The sequence below is a fragment of the Notolepis coatsorum genome (assembly GCF_963971535.1).
Source record: "Notolepis coatsorum genome assembly, chromosome: 7".
NCBI classification, from domain to species: domain Eukaryota; kingdom Metazoa; phylum Chordata; class Actinopteri; order Aulopiformes; family Paralepididae; genus Notolepis; species Notolepis coatsorum.
Window position 1 is genome coordinate 52962134 of NC_140171.1, and position 21978 is coordinate 52984111.

The following is a 21978-nucleotide window of genomic DNA, read 5'->3' on the forward strand; positions in this document are numbered from 1 at the left end:
ATTTGGGTTTTGAACTGAAAATGGCCTGTGGGGGCCTTTATTTACAAATCAACTTCCATACAGTACTTTTCTGTAGTCCAGTAGATGGCAGCATTCGTTTAAAAGGTGAAACGTTATGTCAGAAAAGGTTGTGTATGTCAGAACTACAAATCCTACAAATCCCAAGTCCAGGGGTCAGCACCGGATTAAAGGTGAGGAGACGCCACCTGAATAGAGTGGCCTATTGGCTAACAAATTAGCATAACAAAAGTGCAACACTAGCGTTAGGTCTGTTGTCTAAAGGGGGACATATGGTACAATTTAAAGGAGACATGCACTGCTATTCCTAGCACTATTTGGGCAACTTTACACAATTCCTGTGAGTCTATTGAACACATCTGTACGTTTTTTTTTATTAAATTTTTTTTATCATCGTTTTATATTTCTAATCAAGTACTCTCTTTGGAGTCCAGGCTGTGTTGGCCTGGCTCCGCCCATAAGCACTTTGAGTGACAGTCATCCACACAGTCTGCGACTGGCACAGAGAGAGAGATAGAGAGATAGAGAGGGAGGGAGATAGAGAGAGGGACACGGAGCATAAAGTTATCTCCACTGCTTCCTCACGAGGTCCAGGTTGTGTGTAAATGAGTGTGTGCTACTGCTGCTTCCCTGCGAGGTCCAGGTTGTGTGTAAATGAGTGTGTGCTACTGCTGCTTCCCTGCGAGGTACAGGTTGTGTGTAAATGAGTGTGTGCTACTGCTGCTTCCCTGCGAGGTACAGGTTGTGTGTAAATGAGTGTGTGCTACTGCTGCTTCCCCATGAGGTCCAGGTTGTGTGTAAATGAGTGTGTGCTACTGCTGCTTCCCCGCGAGGTCCAGGTTGTGTGTAAATGAGTGTGTGCTACTGCTGCTTCCCCGCGAGGTCCAGGTTGTGTGTAAATGAGTGTGTGCTACTGCTGCTTCCCCGCGAGGTCCAGGTTGTGTGTAAATGAGTATGTGCTACTGCTGCTTCCCTGCGAGGTCCAGGTTGTGTGTAAATGAGTGTGTGCTACTGCTGCTTCCTCGCGTGCGGTTTGTTTCCCCAACAGAAGCTCCCCCTCCCTCCCTCCCTCCCTCCCTCCCTCCCTCCCTCCCTCGCTCTGTTTGAGGAAGTGAAGATTTTCCACTCGCTCTGCGGCCGCTGTCAACCATAGTTAGTTATGCAAATCAGTGCTATATTCACGTCAGAAAAACTGTCAAATCATAACAGCTTAGTTGAATGAGGGAGGATCTCGTGAACTCGAGACTAGACTGATGAGTCAATATGGTAATTAGAGACACAGACCCATTGATACTAACCGCTATTACTATAAAACGATGCTAAACACAAAGCCATTTATAATGCATGTCCCTTTTAAGATTTTAATGATAGTATGAGTACATGGGGATCCTATTGAGTATACTGCTTAAAATAAGTACATGGGGATTCTATTAAGTATACTGCTTAGAATAGGTACATGGGGTTACTATTATGTAAACTGCAAACTGTGTTTTGGGACCTGTTCTCTCTTCTTTTCAAGTCTAGTCCCAGCTTAAACTTAACAGAATGTTTTTTTTTCAGTATGAGTTCTCATGTGTGTCTTAAGATTAGCTTTCATATTGAACCCTTTCCCACAAACTGAACAACTAAATGGTTTCTCTCCAGTATGAGTTATCATGTGTGGCTTAAGATTAGCTTTCATATTGAACCCTTTCCCACAAACTGAACAACTAAATGGTTTCTCTCCTGTATGAGTTATTGCGTGTATCTTCAGATATCCTTTTGAACTGAACCCTTTCCCACAAACTGAACAACCAAATGGTTTCTCTCTTGTATGAGTTCTCATGTGTCTCTTCAGAGCTCCCTTCACACTGAACCCTTTCCCACAAACTGAACAACTAAATGGCTTCTCTCCAGTATGAGTTATTGCGTGTTTCCTCAGAGAGTCTTTCATATTGAACCCTTTCCCACAAACTGAACAAATAAATGGTTTCTCTCCAGTATGAGTTATTGCGTGTATCTTAAGATGTTCTTTCCTATTGAACCCTTTTCCACAAACTGAACAACTAAATGGTTTCTCTCCAGTATGAGTTATTGCGTGTCTCTTCAGAGCTCCCTTCGTACTAAACCCTTTCCCACAAACTGAACAACCAAATGGTTTCTCTCCAATATGCTTATTTATGTGTATTTTCAGATGTCCCTTCTTTCTGAACCCAGGACTGCTGTTAGACAAACTTTGTATTTTCTGTGTCTTCTTTGGTTTCAGAGTCATCAAACCTGGCCCTGCAGTCTCCTTCCATTCATCACCGTCATCAGTCTCAGTTTCAGGACTGTCATCATCACTGTCATCAGTTTCAGAACTGTCATCACTGTCATCAGTCTCATTTCCCGAACAGTCTGAAGAGAGGAGCTGGCCATCTCTAGTTGGTTCTAAGTCACCAGCTGGATCTAGGTTACTGGCTGGTTCTGATGCTCCACAGTCCTCAGCATCAGGTTCTGTTTTCATCTGTTCAGTTGAAGTGCTGGGTAAAGAGTAAGCTTCTCCGTTTCTCTCCCTTTGGGTTTGAAGAGGCTGATCATTCTTTTCACCATCTTCACATTTCACTGGGTCTACTGTGATCTTGGAGCGATCAGCTTCTTCCAGCCCTGGATGTAGTTCAACTTTAATCTGTAGGAGCTCTGGGTCCTGGGTTTGGCTGAGTTGTGAGGACAGAGTATTCTCACTATAGTTTTCATATTTCACAGGATGTAAGATCATCTTGCACCTATCAGACTCCTCTAGATCTTGACATAGTTCCTCCTGTTCCTCTTTAATCTGTAGGGGCTCTGGGTCCTGGATTTGGTTAAACCACGAGGACTGAGGTTTCTCTTCATCATGTTCACTCTCCACAGAGACAGGATAGAATGTGACCTTCATGATATCAGCCTCCTGCAGACCTTGGAGCTGCTCTCCCTCCTGACTGCTCCAGAGTTCCTCCTGTTCCTCTTTCATCTGTAGGGGCTCTGCCTCCTCCTGGTCCAGACTGGGGCTCCTCTCCTGCTGCTCAGGGGGAACCTCCTCTTCACACATAAACAGTTGTAAGGCAAGGGAGTCTAGAAAGAAGAAGAATTTAAATGTAATTTGTTGTAACCATTACTTTTGAAAGTAACAAACACTACACTCTTGCCAGGAAAGTAACATGTTGAAAGAATAGGCCTATATAGGGATGCACAGACCATATACCCAATATCGCTATCAGGGTGATACTAGCTACATTTGATTGATCTGTATCGACTACAGTTGGTCAGATCTATTACCAAGTTGTCATAAAGCTTCCTCCTCCAGTAACATCAGAGGAGAAGGAAAAGGTTCCCAGCTTTCCTCCAGAATGGATCTGATTCCACTTGATGAGATATTGGCCAAAGGTTTATTTCTATAACACAAGGCTATAAAGTAAGACATGTACATGAGTATCTCATCTTTTACAGTCTATGCTTGTTATGTTTACAGTCTATGCTAGCTTGCAGGCAGTCTGAGCTGACCAAATATTCTTCTTCTTAACTTTTTAATTGGTTAAGTAATGCCTCCAACTACTTTAAGGAGGTTAGTGGTAATTTATATCTTCCCCAGCTGGTTACTGAACCCACCAGGCCAAACCTGAAAAACATGGCTAAATCCACCTCAATTGATTTTCTCAAATAGATGTAATAATAATTCAGCTTGCAGAGTATTTGAGTTGGGAATCAGAGATCACTGCCCCACAAAAACTCCAGACTACAGATAAACTATTTCCAAAAGACACCCCTGATGTTGTTCTCTCTCTTAGTCATCAATAAACATGCTCCTTTTAAATAAATTAGGATAAAATATAGATTAACCCTGTGGTTCTCACCTGAGCTATGTGAATTATTTAGAGAAAGGAACACAGACACTCTGGAGACCCTTCCCATCTGTCATTATTTAGGCAATTTAGAAATAAATGTGCATCTGAGGTAGTGAATGCCAAATCAAACTATTATTTGAATTTGTATCACCAGCTAATATTTAGATCCCTTTATACGGCCATAATTTTTTGAAGTGGTGAATTCAATTTAATTGTCTTAATATTTGAGCAGAAAGAGATTTGTCTGGCCTTTAATCGGCACATTTTCTGAAGCAGGTCATTTGTTTGATAATAATTATATGGCGCCCCCTCTTGGTGATCATGAGCTGGTGCATGCTATGAGGCATGCCTCAGTTTACCTTGCAGCCCTTCTCTCCCTGTGTTGTTTTTGAAGTATTACAGACCATTGATACCAGGAAATCAACTGGAGAGGTTGACTCTTTCTTTCTGCTCAGGTTAGCTGCTACAGTAATTACAGAACTAACATATATCAAATGTTTCATTGCCATCATGTATAGTTCTAGTATCTGAAAAATAGCTCATGTTGTTCCATTACATACAGGTGGAGATAGAAGTAATCTTAACAGCTATATCGACCAATATCCAAGCTACCCTGTCTTGCAAAGATCTGTTTCTCTCAGATCACTCTATATTAAGCCCACATCAATGTGAGTTTAGAGCAACAGCCACTACTAATTTGACACAGTTCATCACTATTCTATTGCAAAGGTTAATGAATGTTGGCTTTGACACATCTGCTTACAAATGGTTTCAGAGCTATTTATCCAAAATGCATACTTTTACATTTACTAGTTTAGTTTCAAGTGTTGTTTTATTTGTCACATATAAAGTACATGTACAGTAAAATGCTTGCTTCTGTATGAGCCCCCTGATAATATGCTTCATACAGTAAAAAAGTTAAAAGAATAGGATCCAAACACTATAGAATATACAAACTAAAGTACACCACAATCCCGCCCAACAACGTATATATCCGTGTTTCGATTCCACCCGTTGTGGACAGAAGGACGGATATATCCGTGGCAAGTTGTTTTGGCTTTTATTCCATTTGAATAACCTATTCAAGGTCGCCGAGCTGCACTGCAGATGTATCCTACTCTTTGAATTCGCCAAAGTGCAATACCGGCCAGATCCTCTTAGGGGCGCTATCGCGATAATAGATAGTCTTTTTATTTTTTGATCTCTAATGTCGTTTTCTACTCATCTGAAGCAATAGCTATTGTCTGTTCCACGGAATACCTTTTGGAGCGTGGATTTCACTATGCAATAAGGGGATTTATCATCAGCCAATGGACATATCGATCTACCAGATGGCGATCGATAACGGGGAAATGCTCGGGGGGATCCAACCGGCTCATGGTAAGATCTTTTTCACGTAAAGTACAACCTGATCGGGCATTGTTATGATACTCAACCAGGCGATCGGCCTATGTGGCTACTTAGACGAACACGGTTATTGGTAATCAATAATAAGAAACAACGTCCCCCGCCCCCCCCCCCCCTTTCATGCATACATGGTTGAGGATCGTGCCGATCATATGCAGTTTGAGTTTTAACTGTAGCGTATGTATAACGGAAATTCCATTGGATATAACGGTAGTAGCTATTAGCCCTTTATCTCGCCTTCCAGGAAATATCCTAGCCGGAATCCCGTATAACGCTTATATTCACGGCGCTATAAAATGAGAACGTATTGAGGAAATTTTTTTTTCTTTAAGCCATTTTGAAGGGACGGTTTATGGTCTCAATTGACAATGAGAATGGACAGATAGCAATACTATAAAGTATAGATTTAGCTCTACAAACAGCCCCACATCTGTTTACATTTGCTGGTCCTCTAGAGATTTATTAGACTCATCCCAGTGGCCGCGATTGTGTTAAGGGGATGCAGACCAGAGAAAGACTTTCGTCTTGTTTACATCAGGGTCCCCCCATTTTCAATTCATGACATTTATGACATACACGACAACATACAGATAAAGGAATCTAATCTAATCATCTAAACTAATCTAATCATGACATTTAAGACATGCATGACATACAAATATATATTTCAACCTTTATTTAAAATCGTAAGCATCTGAGCTTTCCCTCATTTACAGAAACAACGATTGTAGAGTACATAATAAAAACAATATTCACAGAAATTTAAACACCAGAGTAAAAAAATTTAAAACGTTTCAAAATAATTTAAAAATATCAACTAAAACAGTTACAGGTAGTCACACAATGGTCTGAAATCTTACATTTAAACATTCCAAGGGAAGGGCGAACCTCCAATTTCAGCGTGAGTTGAAGGACATTCCATGAGTTAGAGGCATCAAAGGAAAAGGCTGACTTCCCTAGCTCAGAACAAATCTGAGGAACCCTAAGAACCATCCAGTCATTCGATCGAGTTGAATAGGTTCCAATATTCCAATCTAACAGTGAGGAGATATAAACAGGTTGTTTACCAATAAGGGCTTTAAAAATAAATAAATACCAGTGTTTGTTGCGCCTTTCTGCAAGAGAAGGCCAACCCACCCTATCATACAGGACACAATGGTGAGTATCATATCGAAAGGTTATGACTATAACCTAGTTACATGAGTACTGGCTGAGCGTCTCGCTCCTCGCCATACTGAGATATACCCCTATCTCCAGTACCTACTGTACTTCATAACGAAAACAATGCACCCATGCACTTGACCAGGCCCTGCCCCAGTGTCCCCCTACAAGACACCGAGGGACCTCAGGGCGCGCTAAGAGCGAGATGCTCAGCCAGTACTCATATAACTAGGTTATAGTCATAACCTTTCGTTACATAGCGTACTGGCCATCGCGTCTCGCTCCTCGCCATACTGAGATATGGGGCAGAGCAGACGCGTGGCCCGACAAATATACCCCCTGAGGACCCGCAAGCCCTACCACCAGGGGGGAGGGGAGTCCCGTCCACCCGCCCTTCCTAGTGAAGAGGGCGCGGCAGTCAACTCCACCAAAGTGCGAAAAAGAGGGAACTAGAGACCCCTAAAAACACACAGCACAGGCGGGACCACGTGTGACACATCACCCCGTGGCACACACCCACACACCCCTGCTAACCCACCGAAGGGCGGGACACAGGGGAGGTCCTAGACCTCAGAACCGCCTGGGAGACAGAACCCCCAATCATGTCCATGAGGTAAAACCTAATGAAGGGGACCAGGAGGCCGCAGCACAGACGTCCTCCACCGAGGCCCCCCCTAACAAGGTGGCAGAGGCGAATGTTTGGCGAATGTCAGGTGGAGAATGTTTTTTCACGGAAGACGCTAACTGTTCTGTTCTCAACCATAATTTTCTTTGGACAATAAACCTTACAAACTACATCAGCTGCAGCCTGGACATTAAACTCTGTCAACATCCACAACTTCTTTTGTTACCCGAGTATAAAAACATCTAGTAGGTGCATCGTGGCGCATTGTCAATTTATTAGTTAATGACAAGCGGCCACTATACCTTCTCCAACTAACGTTATTTATTTAAATAGTTCCTGATAATAATTAACATAAGTAGCATGGTAATAATACGTAGGTTATTGATCAATGCATGTATTGATAAATTAATGGTGTACAAATGATACACCAGTAGAAGTCATATTATTTCCTCATTGTCCTTGCTGTGTCGCCTGCCGTCGCCTCAGAAAAATAGGATCGAGGCGATATTTAGCCAGGCGACAGAACTTGCTGCGCGATCGCTTAAAAAATTGCCTGGCGTGTGCGTGTCATCTGCGACAGAAGGTTGGCTTTTGTACAGAAACAAACCCTATTTTCCTATGCTTAGCAGAAGGAGGGTTTTGAAACAATTTCTGTTCTGGATTATGGACACAGTTTATAGACATGCTGCTGCTTCTACTATAAAGCCACTATAGGTCCCCAGAGTTTGCACTGAATTAGGAAAATCTGCTTTTAGCTTCTGTGCCCCCGACAAATGGAATCTTTTGCAAAGCACTTTAAACTCAATACTTGAGTATCCATTGGGTCAGTTTAAATCTATAATAGCCAACCAAATTGTTGTAAATGCTTAACTTTTCTGTTTCTATATTATTTTTGTATAATGTACTGTACCCTCTTAAACTCATTGAGCACCAAAAATTAGATATCTCGTTTCTGACAGCCAACGCTTGAGCGCCAATAACGAGATATCTCGTTTTCCTTTTTTTATTATTATTATTCTAAACACTCGTGCAGGCCTTTGTGAGTGTGCCTGGGACCTCTGGCTATGTTAAAATTGCAATGGCGATCCAATCCAGACAGGTGGCAGTATCTCCTACCTTTTAAACTGCATGGGCCAGTTTAGTGTGGGGTCACCCCACAGCACCCAAAGCACTAGGGAGCAAACTACAGCCAACTAACATTCAACAATGGCGATCGCCTAGAGCGAACTATTGGATATTATGAAGAAGAAGACAAAACTGATGATATGGATGATGATTATAAATGATAAGGTGCGTTTCTCACCAGACTATGTTGGACTCAACACTTCTGGTAAATCATAAAAATACTATAGTACTATGGGTATATATGTTTTATAAAGTAAGTAAAAATATAAAAAAAAAAAAAATTAAATGCAATTGTTATGGACAAATGATCAAAGCATTTTTTGTACAGCCTATTTGATGTGGTCTTTATTCTTTTAATCAGGATTTAGCATAGTTGTTTACTTTACATTACTGTATATACAGTATATCCAGAATTTCAGCATCATGGGACATATTTTTTGTAACATGTATTTTTTTTTATCATGGACATGGGTCCATTTAGTAGTAACAGGGAAAATACTTCATCTGCTAAGCAGCTAGCCCCAGTGTTCAACACTATATTTAACCTATCCCTGGCCAAGTCCGTGGTCCCTGCCTCCTTCAAGGTGTCCACTATAATCCCTGTACCAAAGAACACCTCCCCAGCAGGCCTAAATGACTACAGACCGGTGGCACTCACCTCTGTGGTCATGAAATGCTTTGAGAAGCTGGTAAAGGATTACATCTGTGCCTCCCTCCCTAGTACCATGGACCCTTTGCAGTTTGCTTACAGGACAAACAGGTCCACTGAAGACGCGGTCTCCCAGGTACTGCACAACACCATTTCTCACCTTGACAGTCAGACGGCGGGCTATGCGAGATTGCCGTTCATTGACTATAGTTCAGCTTTCAATACCATAGTCCACACCAGACTGGCTGACAAGTTGATCGATGTGGGTCTGAACTCAACCCTGAGTGCCTGGATCCTGGACTTTCCCCAGGCGGTCAGGGTGGGTGGACACACCTCCAACTCAATCACCCTGAGCATCGGGTCCCCCCAGGGCTGTGTTCTCAGCCCCCTGCTGTATTCGCTGTACACACATGACTGTGTGGCTAGGTTAGAGCCATATGAAATCCGCATTCATGGAATCGTGGAATTGACCAATAAAAATGGAATCAACTGTAAAACGTGGAATATTGCAGAATTTTGCCTAACCTGGACTGAAATTCGGGGAGTTTTCGGGAGATGGAACGTTTTGTGCAAAGCAAACATGACCGGGGACGCTACAGCGTGTTACACACAACAGGCAGCAGTGTCCAAGCGTCTGGCTGTTTCCACTCCACTGACACATGCCTTTTCTATTTAAACGACCACATCAAACGTAGGGCTGGGCGATATGGCCAAAAACGTTATCGCGATCAAATTAAAAAATTAGTTTCATATAACTCGATAGATAATTATCGTCGATATAATTTCTGTCAAGTTTAATTAACTTCTTATGCCCGGCGTCGATGGACGGGCTATTAATAGACTTGTTTTGCTGCTGCGAATGTCTTGAGTTGATGTCGTCATCAGTCCACGCACGTTAGCAGTTAGCCAGAGCAAGCGGGGTATCCCATGACAATGTACTAACTATCACCCTAAAATACTCTGTTCAGCCCCAATACATTGCAACGACGTCCACCGCATAACCCACACTACTCTAACCGTGGCCTCAGAATTCATGCCACACACCCACTCGGCACATAAACTATAAAATAGCGGTGTGCAAGCTAATTATCCTAGCCAGCCTTGTTTCCAATGTACTAAATATCAGCCTAAAATACTCCGTTCCGCCCCAATACATTGCAACGACGTCCACCGCATACCCCACACTAGGGCTGGGCGATATGGCCTAAATATGATATCACGATATTTTCTGACCTTTCAGCGATACACGATACGCATCACAATGTTTTTCTTTTTTTCCCCCAAACAATTCATTATGAGGCTTACCAAGACAGTATTTGAGTTTGCAAGCTAACATTAAAGACAAAATAAAATACCCATGCATTTAGCATTTTTATATTATATATTAGATTTAGATTATTGGATTATTAGATTATATATTGCATATATTTAGCAATGAGATATTATATGATTTAGATATGAAATATGATGAATTGAAAATGGGGGACCCTGATGTAAACAAGACGAAAGTCTTTCTCTGGTCTGCATCCTCCAGTCCACTGTTGACTGTTGTTGTATTGAGCTGTACTGTATTGTACCCATGCTGCAATCTGTTAATAACGTTCTCATTCATCCAGATGGCAAACAGAATCATTTTGATTGACAGTCGCGTCTGCCAATTACGTCACACCGCTTGCACCCGCCCTGCTATTCTTAGCACCAATCGGCAAGCGTGTATTCATTTTTTACTTCCGCCATTGGAGAGCTCAATGACAACAACAATGGCAGCGGTAGCTCGCCGCGGCCGACGTTTAGCTTTTAGCTCCGCAGAATGACTAAACGACTGGAGGCATAATGATTTTACTGCAACGGATGTTATAATAAAAGCCTTTCCATACATCTGTCTGATTGAAAACTTTATTAACAGACCGCAGAATGGGCACAACTGAGTCAGCACGAGCTGAGATATGAACGACTAATGCTTGCTATATCTAGGTCGACCTCGGACGTTGCTATGTAAATACGCTGATGTTATTGAAAGTGTAACTATATAACGTTAATGCCACAAAACTAATGCCTTTGTTATCATAAGTAGTAACTTTTGATGCAGTAGTGTGTGTGTGGGGCGGCGCTGTTCAAAAGTGTCAACGTGTGGACCAGATTGACGCGACACAAGCCTCTTGGGCAAAACATCACGATATCCACGATACGTTTAAAAAGTGTATCGTTAATGAACTGTACCCGATATTTATATAATATCGTCATATCGCCCAGCCCTACCCCACACTACTCTAACCGTGGCCTCAGAATTCACGCCACACACCCACTCGGCACGTAAACTATAAAATAGCGGCGTGCAAGCTAATTATCCTAGCCAGCCTTGTTTCCAATGTACTAAATATCACCCTAAAATACTCTGTTCCGCCCCAATACATTGCAACGACGTCCACCGCATACCCCACACTACTCTAACCGTGGCCTCAGAATTCACGCCACACACCCACTCGGCACGTAAACTATAAAATAGCGGCGTGCAAGCTAATTATCCTAGCCAGCCTTGTTTACTACTGGAGTCCTACCTCTCTACCCAGAGGTGCAGCGCGGGTCTCCTTCGCTGTCGGCCATCTACTTCACTGATTGGTTGTTAGTGCGTGTGCTCATATCCAAGCTTGGAAAATCGATATATCGAAACTTTGCGACCACGTTTCATGTTTATTTCGAGGAAATAATTTATCACATCTTCAATATCTGTACTATTTAAAAGCACAGTGCAGGACACACTCAAAGGTTATCGCACCTCAGAGATGGCAGTGGACATGTATGACAGGACAAAGGCCATATGTAATGGCCTTTGGATTGAGGAACATACTACCAGCCAAAGGAGGAAGCAGAAAAGGATGGACGAGTATGTAGTTGAGTCATCTTGTGGCACAAGCTCAGACCTCAGCTCAGGAGATCAGCTGAGACAGAGACTGTTCTATCCAGTCATCGACAGAATGCTGCAAGAGCTTGAGAGCAGGTTCTCATGAGTTGGATAACAACTTATGAGAGGCATATCCAGCCTCAGACCAGTTTCTCTCAGTGGAATTGCTGCAACCCCTCGCCACACATTACAATATCCAACTATTGCCAGAGGAGATCACAGTTGCAAAGTGTTTCCTGGTCAGGACAGGCAGAGATGCAGTCCCTACTATCCAAAGTGTATTTTCCCTCCTGGATAATAATAATAATAATAATAATAATAATAATAATAATAATAATAATAATAATAATAATAATAATAATAATAATAATAATAATAATAATAATAATAATAATAATAATAATAATAATAATAATAATAATAATAATAATGCATTTGATTTACAAGGTGCCTTTCAGGACACAAAAGAAAAGTCCACAAATTGGTGAATGAAAAAATTATAGGATCAAATGAAAACTACTTACTAAAAATGGATGTTTAAAAGTACTAAAAACCAACAAAAAATACCAAACACTAACAAACATTCAGCACAGACAATGGGGATGCTGACATAAAAAAAATAAAATAAAAAAGTAAGTAAGTAAGTAAGTAAGTAAAAAAAAAAAAAGTAAAAAAAAAAGGTAAACAATTTTTTTTTTTTTTTTTTTAGATCCGGGGCTAGGAGAAAAACATCCGGGGCTGAAGCCCCGGAAGCCCAGGAACGCCACTGTGGAACGCCACTGTTCCACAAGGAAGCATACTAGGACCGCTACTGTTCCTAATTTATGCAAATGACATGTCGTCAGCTTGTGACTGCAACTTGTTCCTGTTTGCGGACGACTCAGCCCTGCTGGTCTCTGACAAGAACAAGTTACAGGTTGAAAAAACCCTCAGCTCAGAACTAGGCAAAATCTGCATATGGCTCGCTGATAACAAACTATCATTACACCTGGGCAAAACAGAGTCCATTCTCTTCGGTTCAAATAACAAACTCAGCAAGACCGACGGCTTCTCAGTTACAGTGGGTGACAATATTGCCACAAGGAAAGAAGAAATTACCTACCTGGGTTCCATCCTAGAGGCAAATCTTTCCTGTGACAAAATGGCATCCAATGTAATAAAAAAAAGTCAACCAACGAACTGGATTCTTGTACCGGATCTCCTCACTGGTAAACAAGAATACCCTGAAGACTCTGGCAGGAGCACTCATTCAAGGGTACTACGACTATGCTTGCACCTCATGGTACCAAAGCACCTCAAAGGCACTAAAAACAAAATTACAAACATCTCAAAACAAACTGGTCAGACTACTGCTTGACCTTACTCCTAGAACCCACCTCACCCCTGCCCACTTTGACAACCTAGGATGGCTTAGAGTAGACGACAGAGTACAGCAACTTGCAATAGGCCTGGTCTACAAGATACACTACACGACCAAGGTACCCATGTACATGTCAAAATACTTCCCAACGGTCAGTGAATACCACGATCATAACACCAGAGGGAGCTCCACAAATCATGTTAAACCCAGATTCGGCTCAAACAAGGGACTAAACACGTTTCGCAATTATGCCACATCAATGTGGAACGCCCTACCCAAAGCTGTAAAACCCACTTTCAAAAACACTCTCAAAGAACACCTACAGAAGACTGCAATTCGAAACTGGCCCCTGTAAATGTCCTAACACAACCCCCTCCAATGTACAGTAAATTACCAAGTATGGTTGTCAATATTCCAATGTACAGTTTTGCTTACAGTGTGTCTGCAATCTGTTAATAAAGTTTTCAATCAATCAATCAATCGGTGTTAACGTCGTCAAGAAGCTAAGAAATTCCGCAATAAGCCCTAAATTCAGAGCAGAGCAGTATCCTAATGACTTTTATGCCTCCGGCGATAAGGTGTTTTGCAAATTCTGTCAACGTACCGTGGACTGGACCCGCATAATGTCACTAGTAGCTAGCTGTATCTATTAGTGTTGTCAAAAATATCGAAAAATCGATACATATCGATTCTGAATATTTAAAACGGTTTCAATACTCATTTCCCGAAATATCGATATTTAATTATTCATAATAATTATTTTTTTGTATAAGGAAGTTGCATTGTTCATTTCAATACCTGTAATAGTACAGTAGTCCACACACACACATGTGCATTCAGTTAAGTCGGAATATGACTGTAATACAAACAGTTCAGTTTGTCAGGTACATGCAACACAGATTACAGTGTTGACATCTGTCTGCTTGAGAAAATACCATGTTCTGCAATAAAAATGATTGAAGTGAGATGAACAGTTATTTTTAAATGTGTGATCTAAAGATATTTTTTTATTTTTACATTTTAAGATTGAACCTTTTTCCCTGTGGTATCGAAAATGGTATCGAATATCGATACTTTTCAAGGTATCGTATCGAGGTTCGAAATTCCAGTATCGTGACAACACTAGTATCTATTGTTTACACTTGAAATGTGTATTTTTATTTTGTGTGCATTTTTATTTTGTCACAATATTATTTGAAAAATATTGTGAACAATTTAACTGTTTTTCTGAGTTGCAGCACTTAAAAACATTAAATGGACTGTTATATCTTATAAAATTGTGGACATTTATTCATTCACATGCATCACATTAGATGTACTCTGCAAAACTGTCTCAGAATGTAACTCCTCCACCTCAGACATTGACCCTATACCTACAGCTTTCTTCAAACGGGTGTTTAATAGTGTTTCAGGCCCTGTGCTAGATATCATAAACACTTCCCTTAGAACTGGTATTTTCCCAGATGCCTTTAAAACAGCAGTTGTAAAGCCATTACTAAAAAAAACTAACTTGGATAGTAATGAAATGGCAAATTATCGTCCAATATCCAACCTACCATTCATTAGTAAAGTACTTGACAAAGATAGTTTCAGTTCAAATAAATTCCTTTCTTGAAGAAAACAACATCTTAGAAGAATTTCAGTTGGGATTCAGAAAATATCATAGCACTGAAACTGCCCTCACCAAAATAATCAGTGACCTCAGGCTAAACTCTGATGAGAATAAGATCTCCATCCTTATCCTGCTAGATCTCAGTGCAGCATTTGATACAATCGATCACGATATTCTAATCGATCGCCTTGTTTGTTTCTCAGAACATGTGCTAGGCTGGTTTAAAACATACCAACATCAGAGGGAGGAAATTCTATGTTTAAGCATTACATCACGCGCAGGAGTGGGTTGTGAAAATTAGACCATGCCTAGGGGTGGTCGTTAGACCCCCCTAGGCATGGTCTAATTTTCACAATCCACGACTACAAGTGGTGTAATGCTTTTATACAACTGGCACATTCATCCAACCTTATTGCTATACAATAAACACACATTAATTGAAGATTTATTGAAAAAACCATCCGCCAGAAAAAGTTGTTCCCAAAGAATAAATAAGAGAAGTTGCCTCCATGTGGAAGCAGCTCGGAAGTGCATCCAACTGTTCTCAGTAGGACATCCAACAAACTAACACATCCAACTGTCTCTCAACTAAGACATCGTAAATGCCCAAATCCCCCACCACCTCCTAATAGACAGGCTCCTCCCCACTGCATGTATATATTCCCTCCCCTCCGTATGTATATTTCTCTCCCACCCACCCCCTCCAAATGTACAGTCTCCACCCCATCATATGTATATACTCTGTCAGGATCTAGGGGTAACAGTACTGTATATTTGAATACCGTTTATGTCACAAATGTATCAGTACTAAATACCTATATGTCCCGGCCTATACCATAAATGTCATGTATGTTGTGTATGTCAAAAATGTCTATATGAATTGAAAATGGGGGACCCTGATGTAAACAAGACAAACGTCTTTCTCAGGTCTGCATCCCCTTAACAATTGTGTGTATTGAGCCGTACTGTATTGTACCCATTCTGCAATCTGTTAAATAAAGTTCTCATTCATTCATTCATTCATCCAACAAACTAACACATCCATCTGTCTCTCAACTAGGCATCCAACAAACTAACACATCCAACTGTCTCTCAAGTAAGACATCCAACAAACTAACACATCCAACTGTCTCTCAACTAGGCATCCAACAAACGAACACATCCAACTTTTCTTTAGTTTTTAACCTACTTTCTATAGAACTTCATTCTTAGATGCTTCTATAGAAAGTAGGTAAAACAAATTAAAAAAAAGTTTTCTTTGCCCTATAGGAAAAAAATAGTTGTCTTTGCCCTATATGGGGGGGGGGGGTTATTTGCTATAAGATTTTTTATTTTTTTTGTAAGAATTTGGTTAAGGTTAGAGTTTGGAATCAGGGCTGGTGGTCTATCGCCCTGCTCTAAAGACAAACTCTAACCTTAACCAACTTCGAAAGAGGGCCTAAACTTAACCAGTTGGAAACAAGGCGGACAGTAATAAAATTAGCAATCAATCAATCAATCAATTCAATAGTCCACGCTCACTTAAAACAGTGCACCTCCCAGCTGCTTCTATAGAAAGAAAAACAAATAAAACATTTGCAATTAATCAATCAATAAATCAATTCGCGCGATTTTTATTTTGTTCCACAATGACTCATGACCCATCAATTACATCATCCAACATTGTTTAAGCAACTAAGACATTCGCCGTGACAGAATCGTTTTCCATTTAGTCATTATGACGCTATCAACATATCCATTCAGTCCATGTTCACTTAAAACAGCGCACCTCCCAGCTGCTTCTATAGAAAGAAAAACAAATAAAAGAACATTTGCAATCAATCAATCAATTCGCACGATTTTTATTTTGTTTCACAATGACTCATGACCCATCAATTACATCATCCAACATTGTTTAAGCAACTAAGACATTCGCCGTGACAGAATCGTTTTCCATTTAGTCGTTATGACGCGCTACCAACGCGCTACCAACATATCCATTCGTAAAGATTATTGTCCGCCATCTTGTTTTTTTCTAAAAGGTCGCACGGCGGAGTGATAGTAATTCGGTTGTGGGCGGGTCCTGGGACCAAGAGCGTGGGATTATGAAAAATAACTATGTGTAAATTGACTGTTTCAGCCAATCAGAATCGAGAAATTTGCATGCCGTTGTATAATAAACTAGGAGATCACGTGTCTGATATATACGACAACAACTATGGAGTTGCACAAGGGAGTTGCTTAGGTCCTTTACTCTTCTCCCTTTACATGTTACCGCTGGGTGATATCATCAGAGAACATAATGTAGATTTCCATAGCTATGCGGATGATACACAACTGTACATATCTGCTGAACCAAATGATACAGCGATTAGCTCCATTACAGACTGCTTACTGGCAATAAATAAATGGATGAGTAAAAACGTCCTGAAACTAAACAAGAACAAAACTGAAATTCTAATTATCGGCCCCAAAACTAAAAAAGAAACATTAATAAAGAACCTGGGAGGACTAACCCCTTGGATCAAATCTGAGGTCACTAGTCTCGGGGTTATCATAGATTCAGAACCGAACTTCAATTCTCATATTAGCAAAGTGACGAAAACATCGTTCTTCCATCTCAGAAATATAGCAAAAGTATGACCATTTATTAATCAGAACGATGCTGAGAAGCTAATTCATGCATTCATATCTAGCCGGTTAGACTACTGTAATGCACTTTTCACAGGTGTCCCTAAGAAAACCACAGAGAGGCTTCAGCTAATCCAAAACTCTGCAGCCCGACTGCTAACTAGAACCAAAAGGAGAGAGCACATTAGTCCAGTCTTAGCTGCTTTACACTGGCTTCCTGTAACATTTAGAATTGAAGGTCCTTCTCCTTACATACAAAGCTCTAAATGGACAGGGACCTAGCTACATCGCCAACACTAATAAATTACACACCAGCAAGAACACTACGATCATCAGCTGCCGGACTACTAGAGGCTCCCAGAAACAGTCAAAAGAGGATCGGTAATGCAGCCTTTATCAACTATGCCCCAAAACTGTGGAACAAACTACCCCAAAACATCAGAGAAGCCAACTCACTAGACATCTTTAAAAGACAGCTTAAAACCTATCTCTTTGCTCAGGCATTTCACTGTGGGGTAATGCAGGCAAATATCTGAAGATAGATATCTGCTACCACCTAGTGGCAAGGGGAAATACTATTATAGAAACATCAGGGATATCTTGACACAAATTGTACTTAGCTGCACTATTCTTACCCTGCCTACTTTTATACACTGCCTATCAAATTCATCTGTCTTACTTCTTACTGATGACTATTTTTAAACTGAATCATTTTAAACTATTTTTCACACTTTTTACTGTAACCTTGCTATTTACATTTTTTATTTTTATACTAGCTTATGCCTGTATTTTTTTACTGTTGTTGTATGTCCGTTCTATTTTATAATTTTTAGACTATTTTTAAACTTAATCATTTTAAACAATTTTATTATTTGTATTACTGAATAGAGATCCTATTAGGATGCTAGATCCTAATGTGAAACACTGTGATTTACCATACCTTTCTATGCTCGCTCATGCCTGTATTTTTTACTGTTGTGAAGCACTTTGAACTGCAACCTCTGTATGAAAAGTGCTATACAAATAAAGTTATTATTATTATTATTATTATTATTATTCCCACTTATTAGACACTATTTCTGATGGTAAAATACAGAATTCTGATATATTAAAACGGAAAAAACGGAATTTGGGAAATAATTAAACGGATTTCATATGGCTCTAGGCTAGGTGCTAGCCAGGTTCAGCTCCAACTCCATAGTGAAGTTTGTGGACGACACATTGGTGGTGGGCCTGATCTCTAACAATGACGAGAAGGCCTACCGGGATGGGTTTATGTCCTGGCACTCTGGTGGCGGGATAACAGCCTACTCCTGAACATTGGTAAAACCAAGGAGCTGATCGTGGATTTTAGGAGAATACATCAGGACACACACACACGCCACTGTGGATTAATGGGGCTATCGTGGACAGGGTGAGCAGTTTTAAGTACCTGGGAGTCACATCACAGAGGACCTGACATGGACAACACACACAGACACTGTTAAAAAAGGCGAAGCAGCGTATCAGGGAAGATACTCCAGTCCTTCTACTCTGGGGCTGTGGAGAGCATCCTGACTGGGAACATCACTGCCCGGTTTGGCAACTGCACTGCCCAGAACAGGAAGGCTCTACAGAGAGTACTGTGCTCAGCAGAGCATACTACAGGTATTACACAACCACCCCTGCAGGACTTGTACAACAGGAGGTGCAAATCCAGAGCCTGCAGAATAATGAAGGACCCTCACCACTAGGGCTGTCGCGGTAACCGTATCACCGCAATCCCATGGTGTGTAAAGCCACTCGCGTCAACAGTGTTAAAAAAAGGGGGAGTCATCATTTTTAACTCAGTTCATTAATGACGAGATTGCCTCGTGCGTCCGTTTTGCAGTAGCATGAGCTAACTTCACGTTTCTATACAGTTTACAACTCACAGATGAAATAAGGATTTATTTTCATATCCCGGACTCGAGCCCCCAATGTATACCTTTTCCTGTATTAATCTGAACCGTAGTAGAGTACAGGGGAGCGTTCTCCTAAAACTCTAGGGCCGAAGTGCCGGTCATGTAACGTGCTTGTTATAACTAGCCGGACTTCGGGGTAATTCCCTCTGTAAAGTGGTGACAGTAAACCAGGAAACCGTTCTCGCAAGGACTGGGCGTTTATTTCCGTTTGTAGCTCTCTATTTTTCATGTTAGTGACTAACGTTACACACAGATTGGGTGCTGCCTCTCTCTGCCGCGGTCCCGACGTTAGCAATAGGCTAGCTATCTATAACGGTGGTGTGATCCCGACGTTAGCTATAGGCTAGCTATCTATAACGTTGGTGTGGTCCCGACGTTAGCTATAGGCTAGCTATCTATAACGGTGGTGTGGTCCCGACTTTAGCTATAGGCTAGCTATCTATAACGGTAGTGTGGTCCCGAGTGTGGCGGGACGGCGGAGAGAGGCAGCACTTTTCCCCCAATGATGAACAATGATGACACAAGTTGTGATATTTAACTAGCTATGTATGTGCATTAGAATTCACTAACGTTAAAATAGTGTTATAATAACGTTAAATGTTCGCTCAAATAACGTTAGTTTTAAGTTGGAGAAGGGCATAATATATCCCACAACACATCACTCTTAAAGGAGCAGGCAACACCCTAATCTACTGTTATCACATTTCAGAACGTTGAGGGACAAATGGATAGATTATCAAACATGTTTAAAATTGTTTCGGGACTCCTACGACCTTAGAATTTGTTTCTAATCACGATTGCGGGTAAACTCGCATGTCTTAATAATAAATAAAAAAAATATACAGGTATATAAAAAAGATTATGAAATAAATGTATTTAATTGTAATTTTTTTTAATAGAACTGCGGTACCACCGCATCCCGCGATGATTATCCACACACAACCGCGGTGAGAAAATATCATACCGTGACAGCCCTACCACCACCTCAACAATAGCCTGTTCAAGCTGCTGCGGTCAGGCAAGCACCTCCGCATACATGCAGCAAGAACAGAGAGACTCAGACTCAGCTTCTTTCACCAGGCCATCAGAACACTGAACACTGATCTCTCCACACACACACACACACACACACACACACACACACACACACACACACACACACACACACACACACACACACACACACACACACACACACACACACACACACACACACACACAAGCACACATGAACACACACACACTTGCACTCTCACAAACACACTACAAAAAAGGTCACTTTAAAAAACATAACTGTATATTTGTATATAGTAGTCATTAACTTTAATTCTTAAGCTTAGCATTGTATAGTATAGTATTTTATTCGTATTACATTTTTATCATGTCTATTTTATTATCTATTCTAATTTATTATTCTATTTTTGCACAATCAAGGCGGGCATGGCCACCTTCATTTCACTACATGTCTTGTGTACAGGGACCGAAACTAAAGCCCGCCGCCCGCCAGGGGCGATCAGTTTTTACCTTTGGCGCTTGACACTTAGAGGGCTGCCCGCCTTGTGGCGTGTAATCAATCAAGTTCATAACGATACTCTTATTTTGAAAATCTGTGCGGGTCTCATTTCCGCCCCAAGCGCATCTCCAGTCATAATATCGATGGCTCCGTCAGTTAGCAACAATTAGGTTCGTATGATACTCTTATTTTGAAGAAAACCGTGGCAACGAGTCATATCCACCCAGCCCTGCAGCGGGATACTATTGGCTAAGGGCTTCTGCTCGCAGTGCTCATGTCAACACAGGCAGTCTGCTCTAGTCTAGACCGGACCTCCATGAGCTACCGTTACTGTTTAAACAATGACCCAGTCAACTATTCACTTTTAGTTTAATACATGACGAGGCATTGTCTAACGGTATCTAGCTGGCTAGCTACTGATATCAACAAATGCTCCAGCAATAGTCGACTCGAGTGCATAATACCTCCGTTCCCTCGTTAGCTAGCTCGCGTTAGCTAGCTCACGTTAGATCGATCTGTCCCATTAAACTAAATTGTCTTAACGTTATCTACCGGGCTAGCAGTAGCTACAGATAGCTCCTGATATCAATGTCTTATAACATTGATTGAATGCGTATTCTAGCTGAGGGCATGTTGAATGTGATTTGACAAATTAACCGTAACGTTATAAATAGGGTCCAGCTGCATCGCTGGAGAATCCTTGCATGCTGAATGTAGGGTCTAGCTGAATATAGGGTCTAGCTGCAGGGCCGGAGAATCCTTGCTGGAGCTTTAAATATTTTATTTAAAAAAAAATTATATAAAATATATATATATTTTTTTTTAATCAAAAAAATGTTGGCAGGTAAGAAATATGCTTGGCGGGTAGACTCTTCCCATCTACCCGCCACTGGCAGGTGAGTCAAAAAGTTAATTTCGCTCCCTGCTCGTGTATGTATGTGACGAATAAATCTCTTGAAAGAACCGTACTCCCGTTGTGTTTTTCTTGAATCTTGAAATGGGACATACATTTTTTGTAACATATATATTTTTTTCCTTATGTTATAGGGTCCATTTAGTAGTAAATGGAAATTGAAATGGCTGGAAATTACTGATGGGCCATTTCTTTTGGTGATATAATGCAAATCTTTTTTGCATTTCATGTGAGGTTTAAAATAAAGTTAGATTTATTGGAATATGGAGATTTTCTTCAGATTCATCACAGTATTATG

The 21978-nt window shown here is 40.9% G+C and overlaps 1 protein-coding gene across 1 annotated transcript in view; it reads right to left on the reverse strand.

The window, feature by feature from the left end:
* Nucleotides 1-263: 263 nt before the first annotated feature.
* The window catches only part of LOC311231658 (uncharacterized protein), a gene marked incomplete at its 3' end in the record, with an annotated part of 68325 nt that continues 46610 nt past the window's right edge, over nt 264-21978 (reverse strand). Inside the window, exons 3-4 of the mRNA XM_084318286.1 lie at nt 2850-3090; nt 264-276 (exon numbers count right to left, since the gene is read on the reverse strand). Coding sequence (XP_084174412.1) covers nt 264-276; nt 2850-3090 — 254 coding nt within the window. The remainder of the gene's footprint in view (nt 277-2849; nt 3091-21978) is intronic.